Below are 15,031 nucleotides of genomic sequence, written 5' to 3'. Positions count from 1 at the left end.
GATCAGACTGTATCATTTCTGGTCACACCTAGAGAACTTTTTTTGATACAGCACTTGGCTGACTCACTGTGACTTCAATTTGTCAAACTGCCCCATTACGTCCTCTAGGTTTATAGAGATTACATTCAGTTTTTCCGACTTGTCAGCTTTGAATACCATTTCTGGCACTGGTATCTCTCCCAAATTTTCCTCTGTGAAGACCGAATCAAACAATTCATTTAATTTCTCCGCTCTGGCTTTGTCTTTCCCTGATTGCCCCTTTTACCCCTCAGTCATCTAGCGGTCTAACAGACTCTTTTGCCGGTTTCTTGCTTTTAATAAACGTTTAAAAAAATGTTTTCTATGTGTTTTTGCCTCCAACACAATCTTTTCTTCAAAGTCCCTCTTTGCCTTTCTTATCAGTGCTTTGCATTTGAGTTGACATTCCTTATGCTGTTTCTTATTATTTTCAGTTGGTTCCTTCTTCCATTTTCTGAAGGATTTTCTTTTAGCTCTAATAGCTTTCTTCACATCACTTTTTAACCATGCCGGCTGTCGTTAGGTCTTCCTCCCTTCTTTTTTAATACATGGAATATATTTGGCCTGGGCTTCCAGGATGGTATCTTTGAACAGCATCCACGCTTGATGTAAATTTTTGACCCTTGTAGCTGCTCCTCTAAGTTCTTTTTTCACAGTTCTTCTCATTTTATCATATTTATCATAGTCTCCTTTTTGAAAGTTAAACACTAACATATTGGATTTCCTGTGTATACTTACTCCAAAGCTAATATCAAATCTGATCATATTATGATCACTGTTTTCATGTGGCCCCATCACCATTACCTCCTGCACCAGATCATGAACTCCACTAAGGACTATGTCTAGAATTGTTCTTCTCTTGTTGGCTTCCTGTACCAGCTGCTCCATAAAGCAGTCCTTGATTTTGTCAAGGAATTTTACCTCCTTAGCATATCCTAATGTTACATTTACCCAGTGTCGTAGGAAGGGGGGGGAGGGGCGGTGGAGCGGCCCGCCCCGGGTGCACGCCGCTGGGGGGGGGGGGGGGGGGGGTGTCGGCTCGCTGGCTCCCTGCTTACAGGTTACTTCCTGTTCCGGGGCAGAGAAAGCAGGGAAGCAGCAGAGCCAACGCAGCTCCCAGTGACGTGCACTGAGGGCGGATCGGCCCTCCCGCCTGCCCTCCGCTGCAAGGTAAGGGTGCGTTTTGGGGGGAGGGGAGGGTGCGTTTTCGGGGGGGGGGGGGGGGGGTGTGCTGTGCCCTGAACCTGGGGGGGGGGGGGGGGGGGGTGGGCAGCGGCGACCTGCCCCGGGTGTCAGGCACCTTTGCTACAGCACTGCATTTACCCAGTCAATATTGGGGTAATTGAAATCATTTGGAATTTGTAAAATTCAATATCAAAATTATAACAATAATCCTACAATTGTATGTCAGGTATTTGAAGGCGTGTCCAGCAAGTTTCAATGAAAAAGTTAGTGGAGAAAAAAAAGACTTCAGTAAACCCGGAAACACCCCATTTTAAAGGACACACCTTTCTGAAGAGGACTCCTCATTAATCATCAGTCTTCAAAAAAAACTCCACATATATTCTTATACTCATGAAACTATTACATAACCACCTTTCCACAATACCTATGGGGTGAGACTCAGATTTTATAGTAAGAGTATATAACCAAACGTTACTTATCTTGGATGACAAAATATATGCATTATCTGATGTCCTTTTTACAGTAGCAATGATGGGAGATTGGATCATTGCTACTGTAAAAAAGGGCATCAGATAATATAATATAATCTCTCCCATATTTTCCTATGCCATTGGTACCTACATGTACCAAGACAGCCGGCTCCTCCCCAGCACTATCTAAAATCCTGTCTAGGTGCCACGTGAGGTCCGCCACCTTCGCACCAGGCAGGCAAGTGACCAGGCGATCCTCATGTCCACCAGCCACCCAGCTATCTACATGTTTAATAATCGAATCACCAACTACAAGAGTCATCCTAACTCTTCCCACCTGGGCAGTAGCTCCCGGAGACATATCCTTGGTGCAAGAGGATATTGTATTCCCTGGTGTTCTGGTTCTGTCTACAGGATTACTTATTAAAACAGTTTCTGAACTGTGTACAGGACTCATTTGATAGGGATGATTTACTGGCTACTCTCTGATTTCACATCTGTTCGTTAGTTCTATAGTATCTTCATATCATATAACTAAAACCAGTAATGCTTGGGCCAGATCAAATTTTCATTACAAGAAGTTAGTCACAAGAACATGTGAAATCAATCTGCAGTTTTCACACATATAGTGTACCTGATCTAAGAAATAACCAAGTACAGTGCGTGGCAGTTAAGTGCTCTCACTTTACAAGAAAACCTTTTGATAGTAAGAAGATATATTAACAGTATATTCATAGCACACTTTTAAACTACTCATGTTTAAATTTTAAAATGAATTTAGAAAAAAATTACGACATTGGTTTTAACAGTTTTGTTGCATCTTTAGGAAAATAAAAAGAAACATGAAAATCTTTGACTGTACAAGTACCTGCTTTGGTTGACGGAATCCCTGACTTTCCTTTACTCCTTGAGGAACTGCAGATTGTATGTGGGCCTGCTGTATCTGTTGCTGCTGCTGTACTGTTCCTTTTGACAGTGTTACTTTCCGAACAGGCATCTGCCTTTGCTGTTGGGATTGCTGGAACCGTTGAGGATGACCCTCCGGATATGAAAAACCAACATTTTCTCCCCCCTGCTGAAAATGAACAAGGTAGTCAGTCTGGAGTAATAGATACTATGCAAAGCAGACTCAGTACAAATATTAACAAACCCAAAGCATATAAGACAGGAAAAGGAAATAAAATTTGATTTGAGTTCAATCAATGTTTAGTTGAGAGATAACTATGTTGATGAATAGGGAAAAAAAAGAATCACATTGGTCCTAGGGACAGTGGCATGCTATAAATTCAGTTACAATTGTGTTTTATTTCTACTGAACAGTCACTGGCATCTTCTGCTAAAGAAAAATTATATTCTGCCTGATAAATTTCTTACCTTTAGTCCTACCAGACCAGTCCAGAACCTGTGGACTATGTCTATAAAACAGTGGAAGGAGACGGAGAAAAAGTAGTTCTTTGTGACTCACTCCTTAAAGGAGTTGTGCAGTCCAAACAACCAAGGAATGGTGTTTATGAACAAACTGCTGGTTAATATGGAATGGGCAATAATAATAGTCACATCATGTAATACATTATCATAACAATGGAGGCATGTACCCTACTGCCATACAGATATTACACTGAGTGAGGTGTGTAAATCTGTGCATGTTTAAGAGCATTGAAAAAACAGGAGGCATGTGCAAGAAAAAAAAAATAATTGGAAGAGCCACCTCACAGGGGAAGTGACATCAATCAGGGTAGGATGTAGCAAGCATTACCCATAATGGGTGGGACCAGAAGATCGAAACAATAAAGACAGCAAGAAAAGGATAAAGCTGGTATTCCTTGAAAGATACTGTAGCAAACTAATCCCATTGAGAGAAATGTAGGAACCAAAGGTTCACGAAGAAAATGAGCAAAAAGGAACACGGTCCCCCCAATATTCAGCCAGCGTCTGGCTGCGTGGTGACTGCCCAACGCTGGTGCTCAGACCGGATATTCAATGCCGGCCCATATTTGGCAACCAGCATTGAACATCCGGTCTCACTTTTGACCATGGCAACTTACTGGTTAGCGCTGGAACAGATCATTAGAGACTTTAGCAAGCGCTGTTTCAGTTGAATGAAGGGGGGCAGAAGCCAGATTGAAGTGGATCAAGAATAGCTTGAGATGAAAGAAAGTCAAGGCAGCGGCGGTGAACAGCATGTTCAAGTATCTTGGATAGGAAAGGAAGGAGGGAGATGGGGCGATAGTTGGAAGGACAGGTAGGGACCAATGAAGGGTTTTTTTTTAAGGAGTGGTGTGACTACGGCATGTTTGAAGGCATCAGGAACACTTGCAGTGGACAGTGAAAGATTGAGGATATGACAGATAAAAGGAATGACAGTAGGAGAGATAGTGTTAAGTAGTTGGGTGGGAATAGGATCAGAGGAACAGGTAGTTAGTTTTGAGGAGGAAATAAGATGTGTAGTTTCTTCTTCAGTGATTTCAGAAAAGGAAGAAAAGGAGGCAGGGGTTGGAGGGTTGAGAGAATGGACTAAGGGAAGGAAAGGTGGAGGTGACCTGGCTGAGAATTCAAGTTTAATCTTGTGAACCTTTCTCCCAGAGCTCTCAATACCATAAATTACTATCACATGGGCAGATAAGGGGTTAAGCATTTATGTGTAATCAGAGGAGTGCTCATACTTGCTGTTTTGTGGGCCAAGTCCTGGCTTTCTGCAAGGCCATCAAAATACTGGGGACCCAGAAGAGTTGCCAGTCTTTGCTGCAGTGGTGTGAGAATTATGCTGCAGGGACTACCTCCACCTGTTGTTTTGGCGTGTGCCCTCATATAAGACACATCTTTTCTGAAGCAGGCCTTTTATGTCCCTGTAGCAATGCCTTATGTGACTGACAGATCTCTAGTCTACCCAAAGACCTGACAGATTGGGATATAGCCTTCCAAAATGGCTTTTTTAGATGAGGATAGCACCTTAATGATTTTGGTCCCAAACAGGGTAGAGTAATTGCAGTAACCATCTCCACAATAATGTCATTTTCCTCTTGAAAAAATTTCAATGCATGAAAGCATTGTGTAGCCTTCACCTTTTTTTCCCTTTACCTTTCAACTGTTGTCTGTCACATACAGACCTTTCTGTATCAACCCTACTGCCTCTCTCCCCATCATAGTCATGGATATGTGCTCTAGAAGTGTACTTTCTGAGAAGCCACATCTAGTATCTTGCCTCACATGAGGATGTTTGTACACACTAGCCCCTGATAGTTTAGGAGATGCTCTGGTCAGCTCTGTGGCCAGAGGGCCCAGGCCTGTTCTCAGTATTATCCGAGTCCTGCATATAATGTACCCTCTCTCATTGTAATGTTATCTCGTTACTTTCTTACTACATGCTGAAGTGTTTCTTGGGCAGCACAAACTCTTTGTTTGGACTGGAGGCCTGGAATTCTCTATAATGGAATGCTGCTACTATTTGAGTTTCTGCCAGGTACTTGTGCCCTGGATTGGCCACTGTTGGAAGCAAGATACTGGGTTAGATGGGCCATGGTCTGATCCAGTATGGCTATTCTTATGTTTATTTATTTAATTTATTACATTTGTATCCCACATTTTCCTACCTATTTGCAGGCTCAATATGGCTTACATATTACTGTAAAGGCATTCGCCAAGTCCGGTAGAGAAACAAATACAAGGTGATATTGTGGTCGAATAAAGGTACATGTGTTTCAGGTACAGTGAGGGCAGAGGAGAGGAAAGGTTATATAGTGTCCTTATGTTCTTATCCAGCGGAGATAAAGCGAAGATACTTACCTATAGCTGGTATTCTCCGAGGACAGCAGGCTAATTGTTCTCACAATTAGGTCGTCATTGTCCACAGCGGCCCAGGAACCGGAAGAAAAAATTTTCCAGCAAAAATGAAGATCTTTGGGAACGTTCCATTGCGCGAGCAGAATGGACTGCGCATGCACTAACGGCTTCCCGCGCAATGCACGAGCGTGTCTCCTTAGTTTAATAAAAAAGCATATAAACAAGAACAACCATAATAACAACTCCAAAGGGGAGGAGGGCGGGTTTGTCAGAACCATCAGCCTGCTGTCCTTGGAGAATACCAGCTACAGGTAAGTATCTTTGCTTTCTTTGAGGACAAGCAGGCTGCTTGTTCTCACAATTGGGGTATCCCTAGCATCCAGGCTCACCCAAAACAATGAACATAACAAAAATTGACCTGAAATCAAAAAGAACTAACTGAGAGTGCAGCCTGGAACAGAATCAAAATGGGTCTAGGGGGGTGGAGTTGGATTCTAAACCCCGAACAGATTCTGCAGCACTGCCTGCCGAAAACGACTGTCGCGTTGGGTATCCTGCTGAAGGCAGTAGTGAGATGACCATGTCGCAGCCTTGCAAATTTCTTCAATGGAGGCGGACTTTAAGTGAGCCACTGACTCAGCCTTGGCTCTTCCATTACGAGCCGTGACATCGCCCTCTAGAGTCAACCCAGCATGGGCATAAGTGAAAGAAATGCAATATGCTAGCCAATTGGAGATTGTGCGCTTTCCGATGGCGACTCACCTCCTGTTGGGATCGAAAGAAACAAACAACTGGGCGGACTGTCTGTAGGGCTTCGTCCGCTCCACGTAAAAAGCCAATGGCCTCTTGCAGTTCAAGGTATGCAAACTGCTTTCGCCAGGGTGGGTATGAGGATGGGGAAAGCATGTTAGCAAGACAATTGACTGGTTCAGATGGAACTCCGACACCACCTTCGGCAGGAATTTAGGGTGCGTGTGGAGGACTACTCTGTTGTGATGAAATTTGATATAAGGTGCATGAACTACCAGGGCCTGAAGGTCACTGACTCTACGAGCTTAAGTAACAGCCACCAAGAAAATGACCTTCCAGGTCAAGTACTTCAGATGGTAGGAATTCAGTGGCTCAAAAGGAGCTTTCATCAGCTGGGTGAGAACGACGTTGAGATCCCATGACACTGGTGGAGGCTTGACAGGGGGCTTTGACAAAAGCAAACCTCTCATGAAGCGAACAACTAAAGGCTGCCAGAGATAGGCTTAACCTCTACACGGCGATGATAGGCCCTAATCGCACTAAGGTGAACTCTTACGGAGTTGGTCTTGAGACCAGACTCTGACAAGTGTAGAAGGTATTCAAGTAGGGTCTATGTAGGACAAGAAAGAGGATCTAGGGCCTTGCTGCCACACCAGATGGCAAACCTCCTCCATTTGAAAGAGTAACACCTCTTTGTGGAATCTTTCCTGGAAGCAAGCAAGACTCGGGAGATACCCTCTGAAAGACCCAAGGAGGCAATTTCTAAGCCCTCAACATCCAGGCCGTGAGTGCCAGAGACTGGAGGTTGGGATGTAGAAGCGACCCCTCGTTCTGAGTGATGAGGGTTGGAAAACAATCCAATCTCCACGGTTCTTCGGAAGACAACTCCAGAAGAAGAGGGAACCAAATCTGACGCGGCCAGAAGGGTGCAATCAGGATCATGGTTCCGCAGTCTTGCTTGAGTTTCAGCAAAGTCTTCCCTACTAGAGGTATTAGAGGATACGCATACAGAAGGCCTGTTCCCCAATGTAGGAGAAAGACATCTGACGCTTGTCTGTTGTGGGCCTGGAGCCTGGAACAGAACTGAGGGACTTTGTGATTGATCTGAGTGGCAAAAAGATCCACTGAGGGGGTGCCCCACGCTCGGAAGATCTTGCGGACTACACTCATGTTCAATAACCACTCGTGAGGTTGCATTATCCTGCTTAGCCTGTCGGCCAGACTGTTGTTTACACCTGCCAGATAAGTGGCTTGGGGAACATGCCGTAACGGCGTGCCCAAAGTCACATTTGGACGGCTTTCTGACACAGAGGGCGAGATCCGGTGCCCCCCCCTGCTTGTTGGTGTAGTACATGGCAACCTGATTGTCTGTCTGAATTAAGATTACTTGGTTGGACAGCCGATCTCTGAAAGCCTTTAGAGCGTTCCAGATCACTCAATTAAAGGAGGTTGATCTGCAGACCTTTTTCCTGAAAGGACCAAGCTCCTTGAGTGTGAAGCCCATCTACATGAGCCCCCCACCCCAGGAGGGATGCATCCGTCGTCAGCACTTTTTGTGGCTGAGGAATTTGGAATAGACATCCCAAGGTCAGATTGGGCCGAATTGCCCACCACTGCAAGGAATTCCGAAAGTCGGTGGACAGTTGGATCACACCCTCTAGACTGTCCGCAATTGACACCACTGGGAAGCTAGGGTCCATTGAGCTGATCTCATGTGTAGACGTGCCATTGGAGTCACGTGAACTGTGGAGGCCATGTGACCCAGAAGTCTCAACATCTGCCGAGCAGTGATCTGTTGAGACGCTCGAACCATAGACACTAGGGACAGGAGATTGTCTGCCCTCGCCTCGGGGAGAAAAGCTCAAGCTGTCCTTGTGTTCAACAGTGCTCCAATGAACTCCAATTTTTGAACTGGGGTGAGATGGGACTTGGTATAATTGATCACAAACCCCAGTAGTTCTAGCACCTGAATAGTCATTCGCATGGACTGCAGAGCACCCACCTCCGATGTGCTCTTCACCAGCCAATCGTCGAGATAAGGGAACACATGCACTCCCAGTCCACGTAGCGACGCTGCGACTAAAGCCAGACACTAGGTAAACACTCTGGGTGCAGACGCCAGACCAAAGGGCAGTACACAGTACTGAAAGTGCTGTGTTCCTAGCCGAAACCGAAGATACTTCCTGTGAGTATCGAGATATGGGTATAAGCATCCTTTAAGTCCAGAGAGCATAGCCAATCGTTTTCCTGAATCATGGGAAAAAGGGTGCCCAGGGAAACCATCCTGAACTTTTCTCGGACTAGATAACTGTTCATGCCCCTTAGGTCTAGGATGGGATGCATCCCCCGTTTTCTTTTGCACAAGGAAGTACCTGGAATAGAATCCCAGCCCTTCTTCCCCTGGTGGAATGGGTTCAACCGCATTGGCCTTTAGAAGGGCGGAGAGTTCCTCTGCAAGTAGCTGCCTGTGCTGGGGGCTGTAAGAATGAGCTCCCGGTGGGCAATTTGGAGGTTTGGAAATCAGATTGAGGGTGTATCCTAACCGGACTATTTGAAGAACCCACCAGTCGGAGGTTATAAGAGGCCACCTCTGGTGAAAAAACATCAACCTCCTTCCTACCTGCAAGTCGTCTGGCACGGACACTTTGAAAGAGGCTATGCTGAACTGGAGCCAGTCAAAAGCCCGTCCCTTGCTTTTGCTGGGGAGCAGAATGGGCCTTATACGCAAGCTGTTGATGAGAACGAGCGCACTGGGGCTGAGCCTGCGCAGGCCGCCGAGAAGCAGGAGTGTACCTACGGCTAGAGTAGGAATAGGGAGCACTTCTCTTCCCTCCAAAATACCTCCTAGATGAGGAGGCTGTAGCAGAAGGCGCCCGGTGGGAGAGAAAATCCATAGCATCATTATGCTTTTTAATCTGGTTAACAAGATCCTCTACTTTTTCTCCAAAAAGATTGTCCCTCCGGCAAGGAACATCCGTCACCCGCTGCTGGACCGAATGATCTAGGTCAGAGACACGCAACCATGAGAGTCTGCGCATCACTATACCTTGAGCAGCGATCTTGGATGTTATGTCAAAAGTGTCAAAAGTACCCCTTGCCAGGAACTTGCGATACGCCTTCTGCTGACTGACCACCTGGCAAAAAAAAAAAAGGCTTGGCCAACTACGCAGGGAGTGCATCAACCAAACTGGACAGTTGACTTATTCAGTCCCGCAAGTGTATGCTCGTGAACAGCTGGTATGATTGGATCTTGAACGCGAGCATAGCAGCCTGGTACGCCTTTCTCCCAAAAGAATCATAGTCCCTAGTACTCCTGGCTCTCTTGAGAGCGGAATCCACCACCATGGAATTGTGGGGTAATTGGGACCTCATCATTCCAGGTTCACCGTGGATCCAATATTGGGATTCTGCTTTCTTGGGAACCACAGGGCCAGACAGAGGGGCAGACCAGTTTCTCATAAGGAATTCCTTCAGTACCTTATGGAGAGGGACTGTCACAGCCTCTTTAGGTGGAGAAGAATAATCCAGGACTTCCAGCATGTCAGACCTCATCACAGGTGAAGGGCCAGGCACCGCTACAGCAGATGACACAGGGGGCACAAGCACCCCCAACATCAAGCTTAGAGAATGACACGGAGACGGGGACACAGCCCATGGGGACAGGCCGGGGACAGATCCCGCAGGGACAGGGTGGGGATGGGAACCGAGTCAGTAAGGACGAGAACAAACTTTGTTCCCATGCCACTTTCTACTTTGAAGCCTGTTGATGAACTGGACTGTTATTTATGTTTGATGCAGACAACAATATTTTCATATTTTTTTTTTTTTGAAAAACAAGCAAACATGCTGGCTACACATAGCAAAATTTGCATGGTGCATCTGTACATCCTGCTACCAGCACATTATTTAAGACAATGTTGTCTATTGCAGGAGGGACTGTGGAAGACAGGAGAGCTAGACTGAATCCTGAGATTGTTGATGACTTCTTATTCATCCGTAGGACTACCATATTTGCTCCCCCCCCCCCAAATAGAAGACACATGCTCTGCCCCCACTACACCCCATCACACTCCCACCGCGACCCGTCACACCCCCTAAGGGTGTCCTATCATCCCCTCCCCTTACCTTACTGTACTGCCCTGGTGGTCTAGTGACTTCTTCGGGAAGGAAAGCGCCCCCTCTTTCCTGCCCGGAGTGGCTAGACTGTCTTGCTGCCTCCCGTCCTGGCTCCAATTCAAAATGGCTGCCCAAAGTTCAAGCAGTGACCCTGAAAGACTTCTGCGGAAGTCTCACGAGGCCGACACGTGAACTCTCGGTAGCCATTTTGAATCGGCGCCAGGACCAGAGGCAGCAAGAGCAGTGGCGTACCTAAGGTATTTGACACCCAGGTCTGGTCATTTTTTAACACACCCCTCCAAAATCCAGTGCTAGGCTACTGAGAATACAAAACACTCCGGACCTATAGAGCAATTGTACCATACCATAAGCAGTAATTTCTACGAGTCACACAATGATGTACCTAGGAAAAGGAAGCATCTTAAACACTGCAGTGAACACTAGAACATCAATTCACCTATTGTAAAACGAAACCAACCAGAATAGTACAGATCATCAATGCCAACTGAAAGCAGTGTCTTTTTCACAGACACAGATCCACTCTAATCCACTATAGAATAAGTAACCACAAACTTTCTATTTAGAAAAAATTAAAACTGAACCTCCCAAGATGACAGATTCTGCATACAATCCCCATGGACTCGATACTGGAACTCAATCTTTTTGGGAATGTGGGGGTTACTTAACGGCTTCGCCCAGTTCGCCATCAATGTCTGCTTCAGGACATTATGAAGGGGAACAGTGGACGACTCCTTAGGTGGTGAAGGATAGTCCAGGACCTCGAACATCTCAGCCCTGGGCTCATCCTCAGTAACCACTGGGAAGGGAATGGCCGTAGACATTTCCCGGACAAAGGAAGAGAAAGACAGACTCTCAGGGGGAGAAAGATTTCTCTCTGGCGAAGGGGTGGGATCGGAAGGAAGACCACAAGACTCCTTGTCAGAGAAATACCTGGTGTCCTCCTCCGCCTCCCACGAGGCCTCACCATCGGTATCGGACACAAGTTCATGAACTTCAGTCCGGTCGAGCCTGTCTCGACGCCGAGGAACCCAGTCCCCTACGGCGGTGTCGAGAAGAAGACTCCTGCGCAGGCGGCGACGAAGCTTCCTCTAGAGTCGTCCTGGGTGGCAGCAGACGCCAATACCACAAGCGGTATCGGTGTCGCAGTCCGTACCACGGGCGGAGAGCCAACTGCCGCATGACTCAACGGTACCGCCAGCGCAGGCACCGGCAGTACCGGAGCAGAAGAACGCAGCAGCCTTTCCAGGATACCTGGAAGGATGGCCTCGAGGCGCACGTCCAGAGTGGCTGTCAAGGAAGACAGTGGGGCCGGTACCGGCGATGAGCTAAGAACCTGTCTGGGACATGGAGGCGGTACCGCGCTGTCCGTAGCAGAGCGCATCGACACCTCTTGTATGGAGGGTGAGCGGTCCTCCCGGCGTCGACGCTTCACGGGTACCGAATCCCTCGGTGTCCCGGAGCTCTCGGTACCGTGGCGGGAAGGTGACCGATGACGGTGCTTCTTCGTCTTTGCGCGAAGCATGCCATCAGCACCTCCCGGTACTGAAGAGGACGACGTCGAATCCAGACATCTCCTCCGGGCCGGGTCTGAAGACGGTCGGCCCCGGGGGGCCTGCACAGCAGGAGCCCTCGAGGCAGGTGGAGACCCACTCGATGGCTCACTGCTACCAGCGTGGGATCTCTGGACAGCCATCACCTGCACTCCAGACGTCGATGCTCCCTCCGATGCCGACATCGATACCGGCGATTACCTCGGTACCGCTGGCTACGATGACGTCGAAAGACCGGACGAGGCTCCGAACAGAACGTTCCACTGAGCCAATCTCGCCGCCTGGGTCCTCTTTTTAAGCTGGAGGCACAACGTACAGGCATCCGGGCGATGACCAGCCCCGAGACACTGAAGAGACGAAACGTGTCTATCAGTTAGCGAGATCGTCCGGTGGCAGCGCATGCACTTCTTGAAGCCGCTGGCAGGCTTCGAGGACATGGGCGGAAAAATCGCACCAGCGAGGTCAAATGCGATGATGCCGAAAAAAGGCAACAAAAAAGGGGAAAAGACCCGGACGGGCGGCGGAACAGGCCACACATGGAAAAGAAAGGAAACTTACCTGGAGAAACTTCGAGAAGTACAGGAAAACAACAACACTCTATTTTTCTTTTTTTAAACAGACAAGAGAGATATCGAAGAACAAGCCGAAAAGGCGCTAAACCGCAGTGAAGAACGCGACGGGAGCCTCTCTGAGGCTGCGAATGAGCAATACACGTCGGTTCTGACCACGGAAAAAGAGAGACTGAGGAGCACGCTGTAGCGGGCGGGAAGACAGTCGCGCATGCGCGATGCATGCGGATCTCGCGAGAGCTAGCAAACTTCTGTTGCTAGGAGGATCTTCCGATCCTGGGGCTGCTGTGGACGTCAACCCATCAGTGAGAACAAGCAGCCTGCTTGTTCTCGGAGAAACTCTAATCCACTATAGAATAAGTAACCACAAACTTTCTGAACCTCCCAAGATGACAGATTCTGCATACAATGCAACACCACAGAAACAGAAAATGTCCCTGAGTACTGTGCAAAATATAATGATAGCAGATGTAAATTTGAAAAAACAAATACCAATCACCACTTTAGATAGAAATAAAATATAGAAAACTAGTAAAAAAATGCCCGTTTCAGAAAGCAATGAAACGGGTGCTAGCAAGGTTTTCCTGTAGTGTTTGTTTGAAGTGTCATTCGCCGGTATGGGAGCCCTGCTCCCCGCCCCCAGCGCCTACCTGCAGCTTCATGGGCACTGGAAGCGAGTCCTTGGGATTTTCACGCATTCCTCACCAGTATGGGAGGCCTGCTCCCCGCCCCCAGCACCTACCTGCACCTTCATGGGCACTGGAAGCGAGTCCTTGGGATTTTCACGCGTTCCCCGCCCCTAGCGCCTACCTGCACCTTGATGGGCACTCGCGAGACCTCGGCCATTTTCGTGCGTTCGCTGGTATTGGAGCGTCGTCAGTGATGGTGTGGCCGAATTTCACGCACTTCGGGGACATGTGTGTGTCATGTCGGACGGTATCGGAGCCTCGTTGGACGGTATCGGAGCCTTGTTGGTGTGTCCGCATTTCATGCAACTCGTGGAGATCTCCGCCCTCGTTCGTCATGACGTTGTGACACAGTAATGGACCAAAACGGATATCTCGACCGCCTCACACTTCCGACTGAGGCTTCATTTAGAACGTTGGGGTTGCGAATTATGTCCGGAAGGGGCGTGGCTGAGGGTGAGTCTATGAGTGACAGTGAGTGGTGCATGAGTGAGAGTGAGTGTTGCTGACAGCCTAGCCTTCAGTGTTTCCCTCCCACACAGTGAGCTTCAGAATGTTCCAGGTGAGAATTATTTATATAGATACGATAACACCATTTTATTGGACTAATACATTTAGCTTTCAGAGGCCAAAACCTCCTTCCTCAGGTCAATACAGTATACTGCTGTTACAGTATCCTACCTTGACCGGAAGAGGGTTTTGTTCTCTGAAAGTTACTCAAAATGTAATAAAATAAGTCCAATAAAAAGATTACCTTATTTACATTTTCTATTATAAACATTTTTTAACACAGATACAATACTACTTTATCCTAAAGCAAAAAAAGAAAAAATATATTTTATTTATAGTTTATTGTCTCTGGTTTCTGCTTACCTTACCTTCTCTTCTCTCTCTCCCTCCCTGCCATCCAGTGTCTGCCTTCTCTCTCCCTGCCCCCTCCATCCATTGTCTGCCCTCTCTCTCCCTGACCCTTCCATCCACCATCTGCCCTCTCTCTCCCTCTGCCCCTTCCAACCACTATCTGCCCTCTCTCTCCTTTCCATCCACCATCTACCCGTCTGCCCTCTCCTTCGCCCCCTTCCAACATTGTCTGCCCTTGCTCTCCCTTCCATCCATCCAGGGTTTACCCTCTCTCTGCCCCTTCCATCAATCCAGGGTCTGCCCTCCCTCTCTCTCCCTTCTATCCAGGATCTGCCCCCCATGCAGCTTCTTCCAATGCTGGACCTGCCCCTTTTCAGCCAGTTCCAGTACTAGCCCCCTTATCCTACCTACCTACCTACCCGCCTTTTCAGCCCCCAGTTCCAGTCCCCTACATCCACCTGCCTTGCACTACAGCCCCCTTTTCAGCCCCAGACCCATTCTCCCACCATGCCACGGGCCTTCCCTCACTGTGTCCCATACTGCTCTGATGTAACCTCCTATTTTCGCGAGGGCAGGAAACAGTGAGGAAAGGCATGAGGCGATCTGCTTCTTTCACAGACACAAGGCGCTGCACGCTGGCTCTGCCGATTCAGTGATTTTAAAAATGCAGGGCGCCGGGTGGCAGAGAGAAGGGGGCTATCAAGGGAGCAGAGGGTAGGCAGGTGGAGACTAAGACTGGGGACTGTGGAGAGGAGGCAACAGCGGCACTGGCGGCCTGAATAAAGGGATGGGTTGGGAGCAGCAGGAGCAGAGCACCTCCTTTGTATTTACACCCAAGACGAACCATCCCCACCGCTCCACCCTTGGTACGCCACTGAGCAAGGAACAGTCTGTAGCCGCTGCGGGCAAGAAAGAGGGGGCTCTTTCCTGCCCCAAAGAGGTCACCAGACCAAGAGGGCAGTACAGTAAGGTAAGGGGGAGAGGATAGGACACCCCTAGGCCCACCTGCCTATCCGTTTGTCCGC

At 48.1% G+C, this 15,031-nt stretch overlaps 1 protein-coding gene across 7 annotated transcripts in view; it reads right to left on the bottom strand.

Moving 5' to 3' along the window:
- RBM33 (RNA binding motif protein 33) overlaps nucleotides 1–15,031 on the bottom strand; it is a 453,495-nt gene that overhangs the window by 55,931 nt on the left and 382,533 nt on the right. For 5 of the 7 annotated variants that reach the window (XM_030198521.1, XM_030198536.1, XM_030198551.1 and 2 more), the window contains one exon: nucleotides 2,542–2,748. In XM_030198521.1, the coding sequence (XP_030054381.1) occupies nucleotides 2,542–2,748 (207 nt within the window). The remainder of the gene's footprint in view (nucleotides 1–2,541; nucleotides 2,749–15,031) is intronic. The other 2 variants (XM_030198529.1, XM_030198566.1) reach the window with 1 other exon arrangement.

Source organism: Microcaecilia unicolor, chromosome 1, assembly GCF_901765095.1.
Source record: "Microcaecilia unicolor chromosome 1, aMicUni1.1, whole genome shotgun sequence".
In the NCBI taxonomy this organism is placed as follows: domain Eukaryota; kingdom Metazoa; phylum Chordata; class Amphibia; order Gymnophiona; family Siphonopidae; genus Microcaecilia; species Microcaecilia unicolor.
The sequence above is the reverse complement of the archived record's forward strand: the minus strand, read 5'-3'. Positions and strand labels throughout refer to the sequence as shown.